This window comes from Lupinus angustifolius, chromosome LG05, assembly GCF_001865875.1.
Source record: "Lupinus angustifolius cultivar Tanjil chromosome LG05, LupAngTanjil_v1.0, whole genome shotgun sequence".
Lineage (NCBI taxonomy): Eukaryota > Viridiplantae > Streptophyta > Magnoliopsida > Fabales > Fabaceae > Lupinus > Lupinus angustifolius.
In genome coordinates this window covers 20,862,668-20,885,702 of record NC_032013.1, presented here as the reverse complement: position 1 = coordinate 20,885,702, position 23,035 = coordinate 20,862,668, and the positions used below count along the sequence as shown (strand labels likewise).

Here is a 23,035-nt window from a genome sequence, read left to right as displayed (position 1 = left end):
TGTCGTTGCACATGATGTGCAACGGGTCATCGATGATGATCCCTCAACCTGACGCCTACATTGACACTTCTTTCACCTTGCCGCCAAGGGGGCTAAGGTCTCCAAAGAATGGTATTCGGTACCCGCCAGTCAGGAATGATGGCGCCGTTCCCTTCCACGGTCGGAGGACGTGGTCAGATTGTCCTTGTTTGTATATGTTTGCTATGCAGATGTCCAACATCAGCAGTCACGTTCGAGGTTATCACTTCACCATGTCCCCGATGGGACAATGGAATAGTGATGGGTACACAAGGTTTTGAGAATGTCATCCCCTCCGAATTATGCCGCGGGGTTATGGTATAATGAAGTGGAAGAAGAGGAAGAGGAGGACGAGGTCATTGAACTCGTAAATGTAGAGAGTTCGATGGAGGTGATCGACCTCGTGTCTGACTCAGAAGAGGAGGAGGACCCAAGTGAGGGGTCCAACATTCCTGGAATCTTTTGAGTCAGCTTGCAGCCAGTCGATGCCCCTTTTGTTTTTTATGGGGGGCCTGTGTTTCTTTTTTATTTTTGTATATGTTAGTGGCGAGGTAGTTTCCGCCTTGTTGACTTAGTTTGTATGAACTAATTCTGACTTAACCGATTATATGCATTATGTTATTCAGGAAATTGTGAATCAGGTTAAGTTATCATTCGATAACGATAAGTTGAAAAGGAAACAATTTTATATCACCAATTCAAAAAAAAATTACCCATTTTTCCGCAATGTTTTTTAGAAGTATTTTTCGGGGCGTTACAGAAGACGAAAGCGAATCGCAGCTTTGAAAGCAGAAAGATTATTGAAGATGTTAACCACTATCGGCAAGATTTTTGCAAGAAGGTGCATGCGATGAAAAAGGGAAAGTGGGTAGATGAAAAGTGGATTTTTTTGGATTTTGTGAGTGGGGGAATGGTTGATCAAAGTGGAGATTTGGGAAAAAAATTGAATGGTGAGTACGCAGCAGAGCTCTCGATTTGAGAGCTATAATACCATATTGGATTTCAACATGGTGAAAAAGATAAAATGACTTTATTGATTGAGAATCAATTGATTGATTAATTGATAACAACGAATAACTTCCTTATATAGGAAATAAACTAAAAGAGGAAACTTCACTAACCTAACAGAAAAATAAAAAGGGTAAAGGGGCTTTATACAACAATAGCCCAATAGCCCAATAGAATAAAACCCAATAATTGTTTTGGTTGATTTTAAAAATATATTTTTTGATTGACTCGGGCGGTCCAATTGGTCTGACAATCTGAGTCACCAATTTTAAGTTTAAATCGATTGAATCGAACTGAGTCAATCCGACTTTGATGCAAAACCAATTAGATGAGAGGCTCAAACCAATCAGATGTTCGATTCACAGTTGAACGGTCGATCGGTCCGAGCTGATTTTTATAACAGTGATTACATGTAACAAAGGAATAACCTTGTGAAGTTAACAAACTGGAAGACACACATAAAATTTTGTTAAAACTTACTGTTGGGAATTCCTTATGATTGGTGAAAAACCAATCATAGGATCTTGAATATCATGATTCTCACACATATATATGAAACAAAGGGTGCAGTGTCATAACTGAATCCATGTTCCTGGATGTGCTCCTTTGATCTACGTTTCTGAAAGAGGTTGTGTGGTATGATGACATTCCTCAACCAAATCTCTTATTCCTCTATGGACTTGCATTTTCACTCTGATGAGGAGAGGAGAAAACTGAATTTCATTTGGTGGGTTGGGAATCATAACCTTCCTTATGCGTTAACTTATAGGGTTCTCATTATCCCCTATGAGATAACTTGGTGGGTATCCACCCATTAAACTCATATCTGTTATCAGCTTTTGGAAATCTAAGGGGTGTCACTAATTAGATCACTTATAATGTAACCTAGAAAATAAATAGCTAATATCATTGTATCAAATATATGATGTCCACCTTAATTAGAAATTATAAATTTCTAACACTTACTTTTTTCATGACAGTTCTGACTCTTTGATTAAGACTACACTAATCTATTCTTATATTTCGCCATCGTGTGTTTATTCCTTCCTTACCTTTAACCAGTTTTTATTGAAATCACTTATGCTAAGCACCAAAGTTTGACATGACTTATTGTTATCATGGAATAAAGTGAATTTATATATCTTCCTAGTAAATTTTATTAGAGTTAGGTATATAACTCAAAGTAGAAACAGTTTTAAAAAGCTGTTAGATTAGTTGGGTTTGAAATACTATAAATAGAAAGTTTTGGTGTATTGTTAAAGTAGTGTGATAAATGAATTTCTGGTGGATCTTTCATTCATAAAAATCTCTCTGCATCTTCTTGTTATAGTTCTTACTCCTTCTCTTCTCTGTGAATGTGTGAGTGTGTGAAACATAATCCTTGTTAATTCTCCAACAAATTTGGTATCAGAGCTAGTTAAGATCCAAGGAGCCTTTTCTATTCTACCTTCCTCTTCTTTCCTTATTCTACCCAAAACCAAATCAATGGGGCAAAACTTTCCAGCGGTTCTTCCAATTCTTGACGGCAAGAACTGGAATCGGTGGTGCGTTCAAATGAAAGCTATTATGAGGTTTCAAGAAATTGATGATATTGTTGAAGTTGGGTTCTATCACATTGAAGCAGATGCCACCAAATCACAACAACAGGTGTACAGGGAGAATAAAAGGAAGGATTGTAAAGCAATGTGCCTTCTGCATCAGTGTGTGGTTGAGGCGCATTTTGAGAAAATTTCGGTAGCTAAATCCTCACAAGAAGCATGGCAAATCTTGGAGAAGTGCAACAAGGGAGCTGAACAATTGAAGAAGGTTAGATTACAAACCTTAAGGCGTCAATATGAACTGATGCAAATGGATTTGAATGAAAGAGTAGGTCAATTCTGCAATAGAATTATCAACCACACAAATCAAATGAAAGCATGTGGGGAAGTGATGGCTGATCAAACAATTGCTGAGAAAATTTTGAGAACATTAACCCCTAGTTTTGACCACGTTGTTGTGGCAATAGAAGAGTCTAAGAAATCAGAAGAATTGAAGTTGGAAGAGCTTCAAGGCTCATGAGCAAAGGCTCATTGAGAGGTCTACAGAAAAGTCATTCAATCAAGCTCTGCAAGCTCAGGTTTCCAAGAAAGGAAACAGTTATGGCAAGAATGGCTTTAGAAACCGAGGAAGGGGGAAAGATTATAAAGGAAAAACTACAAGTTCTCAATTTCAAGATCAAGACAGACCTGACCAAGAACAACACTCGAATTTCACAAGAAGAGGGGGATTTAATAATTGGAGAGGTGGGAAGAAAAAGGTGGATAGGAAGAAGATTAAGTGCTTTAATTGCAACAAGACTGGACATTTCTCTGCTGAATGTCAAGCTCTTCCAAACCAAACAGAATCACATAGAAAATATCATGATAAAGATCATTTGGCTAAAGAAGAAATCAAAGAAGGAGATAATGATACCCCAATTCTGCTCATGATGACTACGAGCCAAGGGAACAGCAATGAAGAAATCTGGTATGTTGATTCTGGTTGTTAAAATCATATGACGGGCCATCGAGATTGGTTAGTGAACTTTGATTCAACCAAGAAAAACAAAGTTAGATTTGCTGACAATAGAATAATTCAAGCTGAAGGTGTAGGAGATGTTGTAATTAAGAGAAGAGATGGCAATAGTGCAATAATTTCAGAGGTTCTGCTGGTGCCTAATATGAGCCACGATTTACTCAGTTTGGGTCAATTACTAGAAAAGGGCTTCTCAATGAATATGTAGCATGGTTATCTTGAAGTGTTTGATTCAAAAAAGAGAAAGATCATGAAAGCACCCTTAGCTCAGAACAGAACATTTCAAGTAAATCTCAATGCAGTAGAAACTCAATGCCTCAACACTGAAATTTGGTCCAATGATGCTTGGTTGTGGCACATGAGACTTGGTCACTTGAATTTCAAAGACCTAAGTCTTATGAAAACCAAGGACATGGTGTTAGGTTTGCCCCAGATCAACCTGCCAAAGAAGGTTTGTGATCACTGCTTGATTAGTAAGCAAAATAGGACATCTTTTAGCAACTGCATAGCATCCAGGGCCAACAGTTTCCAACACATTGTGTACTCTGATGTGTGTGGTCCATTGGAAGTTCCATCATTAGGAGGAAACATGTATTTTGTAACCTTTGTTGATGAGTACAGCAGGAAGCTATGGCTCTACCTAATCAAAGCCAAGAGTGAGGTTTTCAGTGTCTTCAAGAATTTCAAATGCTTGGTTGAAAAACAGTCTGAAAGATCAATCAAAATACTGAGGACAGATGGAGGAGATGAGTACAATTCAAGAGAATTTGAAGCATTCTGTGTTGAGCATGGCATGATACATGAGGTAACAGCACCATATACTTCTCAACACAATGGAGTAGCTGAAAGGAGAAATAGAACCATTTTAAACATGGTCAGAAGTATGCTGAAAACCAGAGATTTACCACAAGGCTTACGAGGTGAGGCAGCTACAACTACAGCATATGTGCTAAATCAGTGTCCAACAAAAAGATTAGCATTTAAAGTGCCTGAAGAAGTTTGGACTGGGAGAAAACCCTCAATCAAGCACTTCAGAATCTTTGGGTCCTTATGTTACATGCACATACCTGACCAAAGAAGAAGAAAATTGGATGATAAGAGTGAGCCTATGACCTTTATTGGGTATCACTCTACTGGAGCCTACAAATTGCTAAATCCTAGAACTAATCAAGTGATTTTCAGTAGGGATGTATAGATTATTGAAGCAAACTCGTGTAAAGAAGAAAAGTCAGTAACTGAATCTGCCATAACAGTTCCATTAGAATGGAACTCCACTGAATTTGACACTTACTCACCATATCAGAATGGAGACGAAATTCAATCAGATACAGCAAGCAATGGAACTGAGTCAGGAAGACCTACTAGAGCTAGAAATCTGCCTGCTAGATTCAGAGATTGTATGATTTCACCAGATGACTTGGTGACTGATGAAGGAGAGCTAGTTCAGTACACAATACTATTTGCAGATGCTCAACCTATCACTATTGATGAAGCAGTCAACAAAAGAGTATGGAAGGAGGCAATGATAGAAGAATTGAGGTCTATTGCAAAAAATAAAACCTGGGAACTAGTTGAACTCCCACCAGATCAGAAACCAATTGATGTAAGATGGGTATTCAAAACCAAGTTGAATCCAGATGGATCCATTGCCAAACACAAAGCCAGACTTGTGGCTAAGAGATTCATGCAGAAAGAATGGGTGGATTTCTCTGAGGTCTTTGCTTCTGTTGCTAGAATAGAAACTGTTAGACTTATAGTAGCTCTAGCAAGCAAAAATAAGTGGGAAATGTGGCAGCTAGATGTTAAGTTTGCCTTCTTGAATGGACCTTTGGAAGAAAAGGTTTACATAAAGCAGCCTCCAGGATTCACAATCAAAGGTGATGAGGACAAAGTATATAAGCTAAAGAAGGCTCTATATGGGCTTAGACAAGCCCCACGAGCCTGGAATAAAAGGATTGATGCATTCTTATCAGATTTGGGCTTCAGAAAGTGTGATGTGGAATATGGAGTGTATGTAAAAAATTTAAACAGCAGCAACATCCTCATTATCTGTCTTTATGTTGATGACTTGCTGATTACAGGTAGCAATTCAGATGGAATTGAGGCAGTGAAGCAAAGTTTGAAATCAGAGGTTGACATGTCTGATTAAGGGAGATTGTCTTACTTTCTTGGCATGGAATTTAAGCAAGTTGATGGAGAGACACCTCTGGAAGCCAACATCAAACTGGATAAATGTGAAAGTGAATCTGCAGCTGATGGCACTTTATTTAGACAAGTTGTTGGATGCTTGAGGTTCATCTGTCATACAAGGCCAGCAATCTCATTCAGTGTAGGTTTGGTGAGTAGATTCATGAGTAAACCAAAGAAGTCACACATTGTGGCAGCCAAGAGGATATTAAGGTATCTAAGTGGCACACTTGATTTTGGGTTATTTCTCTCTAACCAAACAGAAAAATCCAGTGTGCACCTTATAGCTTATGCTGATTCAGATTGGTGTGGGGATTTGCTAGAAAGGAAAAGCACTATGGGCTATGTGTTCATGTTATGTGGGTCTCCTATTTCGTGGTGCTCCAAGAAACAAGAAGTGGTAGCCTTGTCCACTTGTGAGGCTGAATATGTTTCAGCATGTCATGCTACTTGTCAAGCAATATGGATGATCTCACTGCTTGAAGAAATGAAGATTGAGTTTGATGGTTGTGTTGAGTTGCTAGTTGACAACAAATCAGCTATTAATCTTGCAAAGAACCCTGTGGCACATGGAAAAAGCAAGCACATTGAAAGGAAGTATCATTTTCTAAGGGATCAAGTTGGAAGAGGAAAGATTAGCTTGAAGTATTGCAAAACAGAATTGCAAGTTGCTGATATTATGACTAAGTCACTTAAGATTGATAGGTTTAGAAAGTTGAGGAAGTTGCTGGGTGTTGTATGTGTGTACATGACTTTGAGATTAAGGGGGAGTATTAGAGTTAGGTATATAACTCAAAGTAGAAACAGTTTTAAAAAGCTGTTAGATTAGTTGGGTTTGAAATACTATAGATAGAAAGTTTTGGTGTATTGTTAAAGTAGTGTGATAAATGAATTTATGGTGGATCTTTCATTCATAAAAATCTCTCTGCATCTTCTTGTTATAGTTCTTACTCCTTCTCTTCTCTGTGAGTGTGTGAAACATGATCCTTGTTAATTCTCCAACAACTTTGAAAACTTCTGCTCTTGTAAGGCATAATTTCTATTTACTGTTCCAAAAATGTCAAGAACGTAAGTTATTAATTTTGCAATTAAAAAATAAAAATGTCACATCATATAATTCTTGTTTTTAGTTTTGATATTTTTCTTTATTAATGGAGAGGACTCTAACTCATTTATGTTAATATATATTTATCCATAGGAAAAAAACAGTATAAATAGACTTCATATTATATTTTAATATCTAGATCCAAGACATTAAGATATTAGGTTTATAGTTGTTTTTCAATATAATTATTTCTACACATTGTGAGCTTTCTTGTTTGTCCTTGGAATATCCCACAATTTAGAAGGTGTAATAGATGAAGTTTTAAGTACAACGTTCATAATTGACCACACTACCATTATAAAGCTGAAGTTGACATGGTATAATTGATTGTTGCATCATATATTAGTTTCTCCAGTGGAAAACACAGACACAAAGTCAAACAAAATTGTAAATGCTGAGTGCTGACTTAAGCCATGACAGAAGGTTGAGACACTAATCAGATCTACGTTGTTTCTTCAAAAATTCGGCCAATAGGAAACAAATTTGATTTTTACAACTTTCTACATTAAAAGTTCATAATTTCTTTCTTGATAGATATAAGAAAAAAATATGGAATCTCTTTCTTTTTTATAAGGTAATAATTTTAATGGTATAACAACAACTATAAAATATAATTCCTTATTGGTGATAGTCGGTCAAAACTCTTGTGACATATACATGAATTAGTTCAATCTGGTTATTTTACCCGATCTATTAAATAACTATTCTAATTCAGTAAAAATATTAATATTTTATATTACCTTATATGTTGCATTATGAGTATAAATTTTTATATATCACAAATACAACAATTATCTCATCATTTTGTTGAGTTAGTTATTATAATTAACACATGAGTGATAAATGAGGAATAATATATTATATTGATCGGTGTAAAAATTATTACACCAATATATATTAAATCTTTTTTCAATTTATAATAAAAAATAGTAAAAGGATGTATTGTGAAGTTAGGGTTAACAAGTCAACGATGTAATGTTTATCTAGTATTTTTTTTTTACTCAATGGTAAGGTGGTAACATCACTCACTGTTTATGTATATCTTTTTAATGGTTATGATAATAAACTCATAAATAATAAATAATAGAGTTATGGTTATACACATTAAGAATTTCTAACATTCTTAGAATGTCATTCATTGTTTATATTTAAACTATTATTAACTTTTTCTAAAAATAAGTATAGATAAATATTAAACTCTAAATAATATCTTAATAACAAAAAAGTTGATATATTAAATTCATAAAATTAAAAGATTTTTATACAGTCATGCATTATCTATTATTTATTTTTCGAATTATCATATATTTTAGATAAAAGTAATAAAAATAAATAGTAGATATTGTATATAAATTGTAGATATTAAACCCTTTCTGAACAAAAAAGAAAATAAAATCATAGATATGGTATTAAGCCATAGAATATGGCATCACAAAGTGAAACACAGTAGGCGAAAATCTTGACTACTTACGTTGTCTTCATAGTTAGAAGGTCCTAGAAGCCTAGACATGTAACATTCTTGTCACCTTGTCTATAACTCAACTACTCAAGTAAAGGAAAATCCTAGAATATACCATAACCATAGCATGCGGTGATTTCACATTACAACTCCTAGCACCAATGCATTCATATTTTCTATAAATTAACCACTTTTGTTCCTATCATTTCTATCTTCTACTCACCCATTTTTCAATCTCTGAAATTTTCTTCTTGCTTATCAATGGCAGATGAAGTGGTTCTTCTTGATTTCTGGCTTAGTCCTTTTGGTATGAGGATCAGAATTGCACTTGCTGAAAAGGGTATCAAGTATGAGTATAAAGAAGAGGACTTGAGGAACAAGAGTCCTTTACTCCTTCAAATGAATCCAGTTCATAAGAAAATCCCAGTTCTCATCCACAATGGGAAACCCATTTGTGAATCTCTCATTGCTGTTCAGTATATTGATGAAGTTTGGAATGATAGATCTCCTTTGTTGCCTTCTGATCCTTATCAGAGATCTCAAGCAAGATTCTGGGCTGACTTTGTTGATAAGAAGGTACCCTTTTGTGATTCTTGCTTAGTCTTAATACTCATTTCCTTGTAATTGCTTTTTATGCTATGATATTAGTAAGTAGTTAATCTCTTTTGGGTGTATTATTATCTTTTAGTCTTTCTCGAGAACTAGTTGAGTCCTATACCACTAAACCAACGATTTGTTGGATACTACTAATTTAGTTGATGTTGAATAAAACTGACTTAATGTGATACATGCATTGAACGACATTAATGTAATATAGCATGTGAAGGTAAAATGATCCAATTATGAGTGTTTTAATTCTTAATTTCAAATAGATATATGAGGCTGGAAAGAAGGTTTGGACAACAAAAGGAGAAGAACAAGAAGCTGGCAAGAAGGAATTCATTGAAGCCCTTAAAGCGTTTGAGGAAGAGTTGGGAGACAAGCCTTATTTTGGAGGAGACAAGTTAGGATATGTGGATATAGCACTTGTTCCATTCTACACTTGGTTTAAGGGCTATGAAACCTATGGAAACATCAATATAGAGAGTGAGTGCCCCAAGTTTATTGCTTGGGCCAAAAGGTGTCTGCAGAAGGAGAGTGTTTCAAAGTCTCTTTGTGATCAGGAGAAGGTCTTAGAGTTCATGGTGGATATCAAGAAGAAGCTTGGAATTTAGTAGGTTTGATGCAGAAGGGCCATAGTGAAGTACTTTACTTTCAAATATGTAATAAAAATGCACTCAGATGTGCCTAACTTTATATTTTCTGTAAGTGTTTATGGTTTTTGTAATACTTGTGATGAAACTTTAATGTGTTAGTTGCTCTTACAATAGAGTATTTCTGTATTATTATATACTTTTGGTCACTGCTTGATAATGTCATGTGAAACTTGTTCACTAGATATGTTGTTTTCTATTATATGGATTGGATTTTCAAATATATAATTAGTCGTGCATTATTTTGAAGTAATATCTAAATCATCCATTTTCCACCCCATATATACAACAAAAGCCTTAATTCTACCTTGTATGATAATAATTGCGTGGTACTGTACGAGAATGGATGTACATATGGTAAATGTGTTTCATTACTTTTTATATTAATTTTACGAGATTTTCTTTATAAGATATATGATATATGGCCAAGTAAGTTTGTTACTTTTTATATGAATATGATGATAAACCTACCTATCGGCTAAATAAGGTTTATTATGATAGAAACAACATTAATGTGACAAGGAATAACCTTGATGCTAACTTAGAGACATAAAATTTAGTTAAAACTTTCTTTCATGACACAGTTCTAACTCCTGATTAAGACTTCAGTGATCTATTCTTAGATTTTGTCATCGTCTGTTTATTCTCCCTTTACCTTTGACCACCTTTTACTATAATCACTTATGCTAAGCACCAAAGTTTGACCTGACTTTTAAAGTGAATTTATACATCTTCCTTTCCTTTGATAGTAGATTTGAAAACTTCTGCTCTCCTAACGGAGGATATCTCAAAAAGGACTATATCTTAAACTATTTCTTATATTAATGACAATAAAACAAAAATAGAAAAATAAAAGCTTAATTTTTTTAATTGATATATCATATTTTTATTTGTATGGAATACAATATGGAACATAATTTGAGATATTAGATTCTTGTTTTGATTTCTTATACATCCTCTTTCTATTTCATGACGGACCAACTTTTGTTTATAGGCTCATAAGCTATTTCTAGTGGTTTATCAAATATAGCTTTTTCCAAAACATTAGAAATCACAAGGATACAAATTATTAGATCTATTGGTTCATTTACTTGTATATTCTTTAACGTAATTATTTTTATACAATGTCAGCTTTCTTCTTTATATTTAAAATAATCGACATTTTACAAGGTGTAATAGATGAACTCTTTTTAAGTACAAGGTTCATAATTGAGCATGCTACCAAAATAAATATGAAGTTGACAAGGTATAATTGATTGCGTCATATTTCATATTTTAGTGTCTCCCTGGAAATTACAGATACAAAAGTCAAACAAAATTGTAAATGCTGAGTGCTGACTTAAGCCATGAGAGAAGGTTGAGACACTAATCTGTGCACGTTTTTCTTAAAAAGTTCGAAGGTCCAATAGGAAACAAAATTGTGTTTTACAGCTTTGTTCATTAAAACTCATTTTCTTTCTTAAGATGAATAAGAAAAAGTATGGGATCCCTTTCTTTTCTTTTTTCAAAAGAAAGTTATCAATGTGTTACCAATAACATTATTCAAAGGGAAAAGCCTAGAATATATATACTGCACAGAAGTAGTAACAAACTGGTTAAATTGTATCGTGAAAATGAAGGTATTGGTTTGGATTGATATAAAATGAGAATATATACATATCTATTATTAGATTATGTGAACATCCAATTTTGTCGGCTCAGAAAAGACCCAAAATATTTTAAAAGAAAAATAATAAATTTTATTTATTTTTGTATTTTCCAAAATTTTAATGAATAAAAATAATTAAACTATTTTCATTTTCGAAATTATTAAATTAATTAAATTTAAGTTAGTGATAATATCTTTTTAGAAGCTTCATTTTTAAAAATAAAAAATAAAAACATATAACAAAACAAAATAAATTTATGTTGATAAGGTTTATAAATCTAGGTGATTGAGTTAACCAAAAATTCAAAAATAATAAAAAAGAATTAAATTAAAATAGACCCTAAAAAACCCACAATCATTTTATCAAAGAACAAGGGATAAAAATAATATTGTATCGTTATTTTATTCATTTTTTTAATTTTATTATAAAATAAGTAAAGAATAATTAAGAATATTTTTTATATTATTTTTGTAATTAAATTCGAATTTTAAAATAGAAATAAGAGAAATGTTCTTAAAAATCACTTTTAAATACCAAATAAACGAAAAAATAATTTTTTTATATTTTAATTTTGAGAAAATATAATTTTATAAAATTAAAGCATACTCAATTAATTATTTATTTATTTTTTTCGGAATTTATAGAATATAAAAGTAATTAAAATATAATTTAATTGTTTTAATTAGATTTTTCAAATAATGGATAAATACTAAGTCAAAATCTGACTTAGTTGGTGGTTTAAATCCCATAAAAATAGTGTTAATGGGCTAACAAAATTAGGGTTTAGTTAACAAAATTTTAGGGATTAGGGTTAAGCATTTTTATTATAAATAGGTGGGTTTAGGAGAGGTGAAGGGGTTCCAAAAATATTAATTTTCAAGTGAAAAAACCCCTTTGCAAAATAACTCAGCCACTGTGAGAAGGAAGAGTCTTTTTCATTCTGCGTGATCCAGTACAGCCACGCCTACGGTTGTTCGCGTGCACTCTCCATGTACTCGCATCTCGTCCGTTGGATCCGTTTACCAGTCATACATATCATTTGACTTCTGCGTCAACCAATCACGTTGCGACACGCGTCCATTTTCGGTGAGACCGCACACACCGGAACATAACTACTGCAGGAACACGGGATCCGCTGCAGACAGGCTTACCGCAAGCCTCCGTGCAACCTCTAGGACAACCAACCCACACGCGCCACGTGGCCAGGCAAGGTAAACCCCCAATCCCCTCCAATCCGCATCTTACACGTTTCAGGTTCTTTTCCAACCGCTGCACCGGATCAAATCCCTCCGAGTGTTAAATAACAAGCACTCCTTCTTTGCAATCACGTATAGGTTTAGTTTTTTATCATATAATTATTTTATATGGTATTTGTTTATGGTCCCATTATTAAAATATAAAAATGATTTTTATGAACCAATAATTCATTGATTAATATCCTTATTTTAGCAATGTAAAAAACATTAAATACTCGGAATTTTAGGGATAATGAGTAAGCATAAAAATAACTAGTACATCATTATTTTATGGGTAATTAATATTCTGTTTTTATCAATTTTTACCATTTTATTATTAATTTTCTTTATTTTGTAATTATCCAGCAACTGTTAATAAATAATAATAATCTCCTAACAATAATTTAATAAATATTTAAAATTTAAAATAAATCACTTTAATGTATTTTTCAATTAAATTAACTAGTATCCTAGTCATATAAGTAATCTATAATTTTTTATTATATATATATATATATATATATATATTAAGGTTTTAAACCATACCTTTGTAAATTTAACATTTTTAAATAAACATACCTATAAAGTACCTTTCAAAAAAATAAATTAATTTTGAGATTTAATCAAAGATGGAGAGAATGTCGCCCTGGAGGTGTATTTCTTCTCATATCATCTTCGAAAGGTCGCGCTACGCCGCTTCTTTTCAATCGATTAAATCTCAAAAATCAATTTATTCCATTTTCTAAAATAACCAAATAAAAACTATTTTTTCAAAAATAAACAACACTTAGAAAATATACTTTTTTTTTACTAGAAATACATTTTCTTTAAATAAAATACACTCAACCAGCTCAACCAACAAACCATTTTTTACTTAAAGAATTATGTAAGCCTTGATCCCCTTAATATGGGTACGTAGGACCAAAATCAATATTGTCAGGCTCAATAATAAAAATAAATTTTTTTCCTTCATAATAATTAACTAATTAATCATACAATTTAATAAATAATAATAATAATGATAATAATAATAATGTCATATATTTTAGTGAAGGGTACCGCTTAAGGCGGGCGGGTAGGGTGCTAATACATTCCCTACCTTCCTACCTTGTAACCGACTCCCGAACCTGGATATCAAAAATCCAAAAGCCCAGAGTAATTGGACTTAAATGATTTTTCTACATTTTTAATCATAAAATGTAGTGACGACTCTAAACATAGTCGTGCATCCGAAAATCGGGGCGCGACAGCTGGCAACTCCACTGGGGACTTTTTTGAGAGAGTCTGGCACATAATCAATAAAATGTGTGACTGATTATTTACCTTTATTATTATTTTTTTGTTGATTAGTTAATTTTCAATAATATTGCATGCTTAATTATTAATTATATGTATAAATATGAATTATATGCTTGATTTTAATTGTATGTATAAATATGAAATTGCATGTTTAATTGTTAATTATATGTATGAATCTGAAAATTGCATGTTTAATTATTAATTGTATGTAAAAATATGAAAATTGTATGCTTAATTTTTAATTATATGTTATAAATATGAAAATTACATGCTTAATTAGTAGTTGTATGAATTACATACTTAATCATTAGTTGTATGTAGAGATATTTGTTACATGCTTAATTATTAATTGTATAAATTGCATGCTTAATTATTAATTGTATGAATTGCATGTTTAATTATTAATCGTATGAATTGCATGCTTAATTAGTAATTATATGTTGCGTATATATGAATTATATGTGTATTTGTGTATCGTTCGTTTTTGTTATTACGTGATATATAATGTATATATTTTAGGCACACGTATATGCCATACACCCGGATATTAGTGATACCTTTTATTATGAGTTAGGCGTTCGAGCTGGTCTCCTGTTTCTAACACCATAATATTTGGGCTTCTCTATTCGAGAGAGATGCAATATGAGAACCTTTATAAGATGTCTAGAACTTGCCAAAGGCGTCCATTGCATGTTAGAACCTTGTCATAGGACGTTGCACTTATTGTGAATTTTGTGATGTGTGTAATGTAACCTATTGTTTGAAATTTTGTCGTATAAAATAAAAATCATGTAAAATATCGCACCCTTGAGAGAAATTCCTAAAGTACATACTCAAACATTCATTCAATTATCCATCCATTTATGCATTCAAAAATAAAAATCTTCATTGATTGACTTATGCTTTTATTCATGCCTTCAAAAAGATTTTTTTTATTGATTGATTTATACGTACATTCATACATACATAGATATATGAAAATTGATCTCTCACTACTTATGCATGCATTTATTCATTTTAAACATACATTAAAAAACATATGACTCAAAAAATAATTTCATATATCATACGCTAACTCAAAACAAAAAAACTACCATTCATAATAATTCATTCATGCATACGTTACTCATACATTCTTTTAATTAGCTATCCATATATGCATTTTTAAAATAAAAAAGAAAAAATATTGTATTCATACATTCTCTACTTTATTTACACATTCATTCATTCACTCATGCTTAAAAAATAATAATTCATACATTCATTCATGTAAAAACAATATACAAATAACTCAAACTTTTATTCCATCATCGACTCATTACTCATTCATGCATTCAAAATAAATAAATAAAGAAAAATGCATTATTTAAACATTCATTAACTTATGCCTTCATATATTCATTAAAAAGAGTACATTACTCACACATTCATTTACTCATGCAATCGAAAAGAAAATTTTATTCATTAATTCAATCATACATTCAAAAATTAAAAAATTCGAAATTCATTCATTTATCACATTAAAAAATCTTCATTAAGTGACTTATGCATTTATTCATTCATTTAATTATCTATGCTTACATTATTCATATATTCTTCTACTTATTTATTCATTAATTCATGCATACATGCGTTTTAAAAAAATAAAAAATAAATTATACATTCATTCATACACTCATTTAAAAAAAATAATCATACATTCGTCTAATTTTATTCATTCACTCAATCATTCTAAAAAAATTTCATTCATGTATTCAAAAGAAAAGTAATCATTCATTGACTCAGATATTCATTCATGCATAAAAAATTGTTAAGCATTCATTCACTAATATATATATGCAATTTAAAAAATAAACACATTACCCATAAATACCTTCACTTATACATACATTCATCAAAATAATAAATAAATGATAAATTCATTCATACATTCATCAAAAAAATGAAAATAAACTATTCAAAAAGAGAGAAAAATTCATTCATCCATTCATGAAAATTACATCATTCATACACATATTTATTTATACATTAACTCATGCGTATATTCATAAAAAAAACTTCATTCAAAGATTGTATTATTGCAATAACCATTTTTTATATCATCATTCATTATCATAAAAATAAAAAATGTCAAACATCTTCCTATATATCATAACCCTCATGCATTCAAAGTCGTACATATCATAAATTGCATTTTCCAGCAGTCTCATTCATTTAAGAAAAAAATAAAATTACATGCATTCTCACATCTCATGCATCATAAAAAGATTTGTATTATTGCATCATTTATACATCCAAACATATGAATAGTCATACACGTTTCTTACATTTCATGCACCATTTTAAGTTATAGGTTGCATCAATTCATGTAACATGATAAAAAATTCACTTCATGCATATCATGCATCAATAAGAAATCATTTTTTTGCATGCATTTCATGATCCTACTGCTAAGGACACTCGTAAATAGAAGATTGATTTTAAGAACAAGTCTGTTAGACTCGACTGAAAGCCATCAATATTGAAACTAAAGACATTCAAGAAGATAGAGAACTCCCAATTTGTGGTTGAGTCATAGCCGATAGTGCATTGTCTTCAACCTAGCTAAATTGGAGACCAATTTTTGAAAAATTCTCTTCACTTGAGAACCTCAGTCAAAGTTAAAACATTCATGATTTCACCCAGAAAGATTTTACTTTAAAATGCATATCTTTTTAACATGTATACACTAATACAATGATCGTGTAAATTTCACCATCTTATACCTTATCATACTAACTTCACTACCATATTTATCTAAAGAACACATAACCAATTAAACCCAAATAAAATTAATCTATCCATTAATATGAGATATTTTATTAAAAAATGATTCAAAAATAAAATGGAGGATGACGCAAATGTAAGAACAAAAAGGATGTACATCTTCAAGCAAATGTTTCTAATGACACAAAGGCATTTTTTGTAATTCCAAAACATCTTGGAGATATCCATAATCACCCCATTTGAGCCTAGACATAATGAAAGGAGATAATTTTTTAATAACTCTCAACATTTTAATAGCCCGGGGAGAGTAGCTTTTCAACAGTTTCCCTTGACGTTCAATTATCAAAGAAAAATATTCTTTTATATCAATCATTTGACCGAACGATAAGAGAATATAAAGAACGTTCCTTGCTTAAAGTGCAAAAAAAAACAAAAAAACAAAAGTCCGCTGAGAATCCTCAATTAATATCTCAGGCAAAAGTTAGGGCAAAAGTGAAATATCAAGTATCACAAAAGGAACCCTTCATGACAAAATTATTGCCTTAATCATAGGCCATCCTTATCAAAACCTGAAAAATTCTTTTAATAGTTGAATGTCATGTTTGAAAAATGTTGAAAATAAGATAAAGAAGAAAGGTGAATGGTGGATATGGGAAACACAAATTTTGAGCTTTATATCCCTTTCTTGAAAACCCTTGGCCTAGCCACGATACAAGCATAAAAAGACCTTGTTGAAGACTTATTTGCCTAAGATGTGCATCAATACAAAAAAAATAATCACTCCACAAGTCTCATAAATTTTGATCAAATATCTCATCTTTAATACATAAGTTAAAATTTATTATCACCATCATCATATCAACACAAACCCAAACATAAATTAAATATCATCAACCACAATTAAATATCAATCATCTATCCTTCATACCTACACCGTCACTCTTAAAGCCAAAGACAAATTCAATTCTATGATAGCCACCACTACATCTACATTAGCCAAACCTAAATTAAATTCTATCATCATCATCACCATCATATCTATCCAAGCCAAACCCAAATTGTATCATCATTACTACATCACCACTCATAGCCCAAACACTTACCAAACTTTGCATGATCATTGTTTTAAAAAAGTTATGCATGAAATAAAGAGCAATAAAGGCGAAAGAAAATTGGAAGCTTCTCAAACTGGGGCAGGTTTTAAGATGATTCATGGCCTACAACTTGACAATCTAAGCTTACTAAATCAATACAGATATAAGAATGACTTGGATTATCTCACACTGGGGCAGTGGAAAATCACAAGAAGATCAAAATGGGGCAAATTTTGGATGTTGATCACATTTTCTAGTAGAAAGTCAGAAGAAGCCAAAAGTGGGGCAGTTTTTGGGTTGATCCCATTTTCTTGTGAAAAATTAAAAGGAGCCCAAAGCTGGAGCAATGTAGAAGTGATTTCTCCCGATTGTATTAGTTCAATCAATCACACGAAGTTAAAATCTCTCAATCAGACAAAAGACAGATCTTCGATTATCAAACATCTTGAAGAAAGAACAACTCATTGTTCAAGGCTTCTACTTTCTATCGATTCAAGACGTCTAAGGGTGTTTAAAGAAAAGAGCAAAAAAAAGTGTTAGGTTGAAAACCCACATGTACAACATAGAAAAAAGTGAGGGGTCCTAAGTCGAAAACCTATGAAGGCGACTTGAGATCGTTATAAAATGAGAGAATTCCCGACAGATGCATACATATGGTATTCTGGGCAAAAATTAGTGAAAAATAAATGAACACCCCGAATTGAAGACTTGCTGCTGCATATCACCAATCACTCAAACTGTGGCAATCTTTTGGATAATCTAAGTTGTAGCCTCCCGGGTGAAGACAAGAGTTCATAACAGGCACATTGGGGCAATTTTTGCTGTTACAAAAAACATCAACACTTTTGAGAGTAATTCTATGCAAACCTACACTCGGGCAAAATAGTTGGGTTTAGTCACTGTCCTCAAGATCATAATGAAGCAGTTTATGGATCACCTTAAGGGAAATGCATCTTCAAGTAAACTGGGCAGATTTTGATGGTACCAATCAACATCAATCAACAAAGACCACTTCAGTCGAGTCTACAAAATTTGACGAATTTCATACACAAGATAAAAAAAACAAATTGAACCATATGTGATGCACTAGAACAATCGTGCACGAGTCTTACTCCTCATTCCATCCAAACATTATATATAGTATTCATATCATACATGACATACATACATTAAAGCATAATTATACTTATCAATGCATAATCACATTCATATACCAATCATTATAGCATAAACAAAAACAAAAAAACAAGGCATAATCATTCATTGCATATAACTAGGCATTCATACATGCATCTTCACATTGTTCTTCTAATAAGCACAAACAAACTAAATATTGCATTGCATATAACCAAACATTCAAACATGCAACCCTACATTTTTCTTCTAACAAGCACAAACAAACAAACAAAATAGGGCATTTCATATAATCAAGCATTCAAACATGCATCCCTACACTATCTTTCCAATAAGCGTAGACTAATTATTGCATTGCATATAACCAAATATTCAAACATGCATCTCTAAATCATTACTCTAGTAAACAATAAACAAACAAACCAGAAATTGCATAACCATACATCTCAACATACATTTCTAAACAATGTTTGCATTAACAATGAGTGCAAACATTACAGTATGCAAGTGAATTTTCTAGCTTCACACCAAAACCTCCATTTTGGCAGCACAGGTGCTTCAGAAAATCCCTGAATCGTTTTGGCAGCATGGGTGCCTCAGCAAATCCCTGAATTGTTTTAGCAGCATGGGTGCTTCAGCAAATCCCTGAATCATTTTTGGCAGCATGGGTGCCTCAGCTAATCCCTGAATCCTTTTGGGCAGCATGGGTGCCTCAGCAAATCCCTGAATCATTTTGGCAGCACGGGTGCTTCGGCAAATCCCTGAATCGTTTTGGCAGCATGGGTGTCTCAGCAAATCCCTGGATCATTTTTGCAGCATGGGTGCCTCAGCAAATCCCTGAATCCTTTTGGGCAGCATGGGTGCCTCGGCAAATCCCTAAATCATTTTGGCAGCAAGGGTGCCTCCGCAAATCCCTGAATCATTTTGGCAGCATGGGTGCCTCAGCAAATCCCTGACTCGTTTTGGCAGCACGGGTGCCTCAGCAAATCCCTGAATCGTTTTGGCAAGCTTGGGTGCCTCGGCAAATCCCTGAATCATTTCGGCAAGCGCGGGAACTACCTCAACAAATCTCTGGTCCATCACGGCAAATGCGGGAACTGCCTCAACAAATCCCTGCTCCACCAGCAGAGCATCGATCTGCTTCATCAAATTTGGTACCTTTCCTAATGGCCCTTTTCTGAGCCTTGACAAAATAACGTTCACTTCTTTACTGATTACTTACCATGATATCTCTCAAACTTCGGTTTGCTTGCTATTAGGTAAGCAATAAGTAAAGAGGTGCAGTTGTGAACACCCAATTTTGTCCGGCCTAGAAAAGACCCAAAACATTTTACAAGAAAAATAATAACTTTTATTTATTTTTGTATTTTCCAAAATTTTAATGAATAAAAATAATTAAACTATTTCATTTTCGAAATTATTAAATTTAAGTAAGTGATAATATCTTTTTAGAAGCTTCATTTTCAAAAATAAAAAATAAAAACATATAACAAAACAAAATAAATTTATGTTGATAAGGTTCCTAAATCTAGGTGATTGGGTTAACCAAAAATTCAAAAATAATAAAAATAAGAAAAAAGAATTAAATTAAAATAGACCCTTCATTTTATCAAAGAACAAGGGATAAAAATAATATTGTATCGTTATTTTATTCATTTTTTTTAATTTTATTATAAAATAAGTAAAGAATAATTAAGAATAATTTTTATGTTATTTTTGTAATTAAATTCGAATTTTAAAATAAAAATAAGAGAAATGTTCTTAAAATCACTTTTAAATACCAAATAAACGAAAAAATAATTTTTTATATTTTATATTTTAGAAAATATAATTTTATAAAATTAAAGCATACTCAGATAATTATTTATTTATTTTTTTCGGAATTTATAGAATATAAAAGTAATTAAAATATAATTTAATTGTTTTAATTAGATTTTTCAAATAATGGATAAATACTAAGTCAAAATCTGACTTAGTTGGTGGTTTAAATCCCATAAAAATAGTGTTATTGGGCCAAAAAGCTAGGTTTCAGTTAATCAAAATTTAAGGGATTAGGGTTAATTAATTTCATTATAAATAGGTGGGTTGTGAGGGATCAAAGAGGAGTTCAAAAAAATTTATTTTAATTAATTTTCAAGTGAAAAAACCCCTTTGCAAAATAACCTAACCACTATGAGAAGGAAGAGTCTTTTTCATTCTGCGTGCTCCAGTACAGCCACGCCAACGGTTGTTCGCGTGCACTCTCCATGTACTCGCATCTCGTCCGTTGGATCCGTTTACCAGTCATACATATTATTTGACTTCTGCGTCAACCAATCACGTTGCGACACGCGTCCATTTTCGGTGAGACCGCACACACCGGAACATAACTACTGCAGGAACACAGGATCCGCTGCAGACAGGCTTACCGCAAGCCTCCGTGCAACCTCCAGGACAACCAACCCACACGCGCCACGTGGCCAGGCAAGGTAAACCCCCAATCCCCTCCAATCCGCATCTTACACGTTTCAGGTTCTTTTCCAACCGCTGCACCGGATCAAATCCCTCCCAGTGTTAAATAAAAAGCACTCATTCTTTTCAATCACTTATAGGTTTAGTTTTTTTTAGTTTTTTTATCATGTAATTATTTTATATGGTATTTGTTTATGGTCCTATTATTAAAATATAAAAATGATTTTTATGAACCAATAATTCATTGTTTAATATCCTTATTTTAGCAATGTAAAAAACATTAAATACTAAGAATTTTAGGGATAATGAGTAAGCATAAAAATAACTAGTACATCATTATTTTATGGGTAATTAATATTCTGTTTTTATCAACTTTTACCATTTTATTATTAATTTTTTTATTTTGTAATTATCCAGCAATTGTTAATAAAGAATAATAATCTCCTAAAAATAATTTTATAAATATTTAAAATTTAAATTAAATCACTTTAATGTATTTTTCAATTAAATTAAGTAGTATCCTAGTCATATAAATAATCTATAAAAATTTTATTATATATATATATATATATATTAAGGTTTTAAATCACACCTTTGTAAATTTAACATTTTTAAATAAACATACCTATAAAGTACCTTTCAAAAAAATAAATTAATTTTGAGATTTAATCAAAGATGGAGAGAAGGTCGCCCTAGAGGTCTCTTTCTTCTCATATCATCTTCGAAAGGTCGCACTACGTCGCTTCTTTTCAATCGATTAAATCTAAAAAATCAATTTATTCCATTTTCTAAAATAACCAAATAAAAATTATTTATCAATAATAAACAACACTTATAAAATATACTTTTTTGGCAAAAAAATTTACTAGAAATACATTTTCTTTAAATAAAATACACTCAACCAACAAACCATTTTGTACTTAAAGAATTACGTAAGCCTTGATCCCCTTAATAAGGGTACGTATGACCAAAGTCAATATTGTCAGGCTCAATAATAAAAATAAATTTTTTTCCTTCATAATAATTAGTTAATTAATCAAATAATTTAACAAAATAATAATAATAATAATAGCAATAAAGTCATACATTTTAATGAAGGGTACCCGCTTAAGGCGGGCGGGTAGGGTGCTAATACCTTCCCTACCTTGTAACCGACTCCCGAACCTGGATATCAAAAATCCAAAAGCCCAGGGTAATTGGTCTTAAATGATTTTTCTACATTTTTAATCGTAAAATGTAGTGGCGACTCTAAACATAGTCGTGCATCCGAAAATCGGGGCGCGACAGATTACATATCTATTATATAAATCTAATAGAAGAACAATAATGTTTATTCTCTAATTAATATATATATATATATATATATATATATATATATATATATATATATATATATATATATATATATATATATATATATATATATATATATATATATATATTAATTAGAGAATAAACATTATTGTTCTTCTATTAGATTTATATAATAGATATGTAATCTGTCGCGCCCCGATTTTCGGATGCACGACTATGTTTAGAGTCGCCACTACATTTTACGATTAAAAATGTAGAAAAATCATTTAAGACCAATTACCCTGGGCTTTTGGATTTTTGATATCCAGGTTCGGGAGTCGGTTACAAGGTAGGGAAGGTATTAGCACCCTACCCGCCCGCCTTAAGCGGGTACCCTTCATTAAAATGTATGACTTTATTGCTATTATTATTATTATTATTTTGTTAAATTATTTGATTAATTAACTAATTATTATGAAGGAAAAAAATTTATTTTTATTATTGAGCCTGACAATATTGACTTTGGTCATA

General features: G+C 31.8%; 2 protein-coding genes across 2 annotated transcripts; both read left to right on the top strand.

The window, feature by feature from the left end:
* On the top strand, positions 2,512-3,084 carry LOC109347064. Its single transcript, XM_019586796.1, has one exon. It carries the CDS (start codon positions 2,512-2,514, stop codon positions 3,082-3,084), a length of 573 nt encoding a protein of 190 aa, XP_019442341.1.
* On the top strand, positions 8,504-9,633 carry LOC109348045 (probable glutathione S-transferase). The gene is made up of 2 exons (XM_019588235.1): positions 8,504-8,906; positions 9,203-9,633. Exons 1-2 carry the CDS (start codon positions 8,592-8,594, stop codon positions 9,542-9,544), a joined length of 657 nt encoding a protein of 218 aa, XP_019443780.1. The 5' UTR covers positions 8,504-8,591; the 3' UTR covers positions 9,545-9,633.

Excerpts from the sequence above, each read along its gene's own strand:
- LOC109347064 (XM_019586796.1), top strand. The coding sequence starts at position 2,512 with ATGGGGCAAAACTTTCCAGCGGTTCTTCCAATTCTTGACGGCAAGAAC.
- LOC109348045 (XM_019588235.1), top strand. The coding sequence starts at position 8,592 with ATGGCAGATGAAGTGGTTCTTCTTGATTTCTGGCTTAGTCCTTTTGGT. Across the intron at positions 8,907-9,202 it reads CTGACTTTGTTGATAAGAAG|ATATATGAGGCTGGAAAGAA; the intron begins GTACCCTTTTGT and ends AATTTCAAATAG.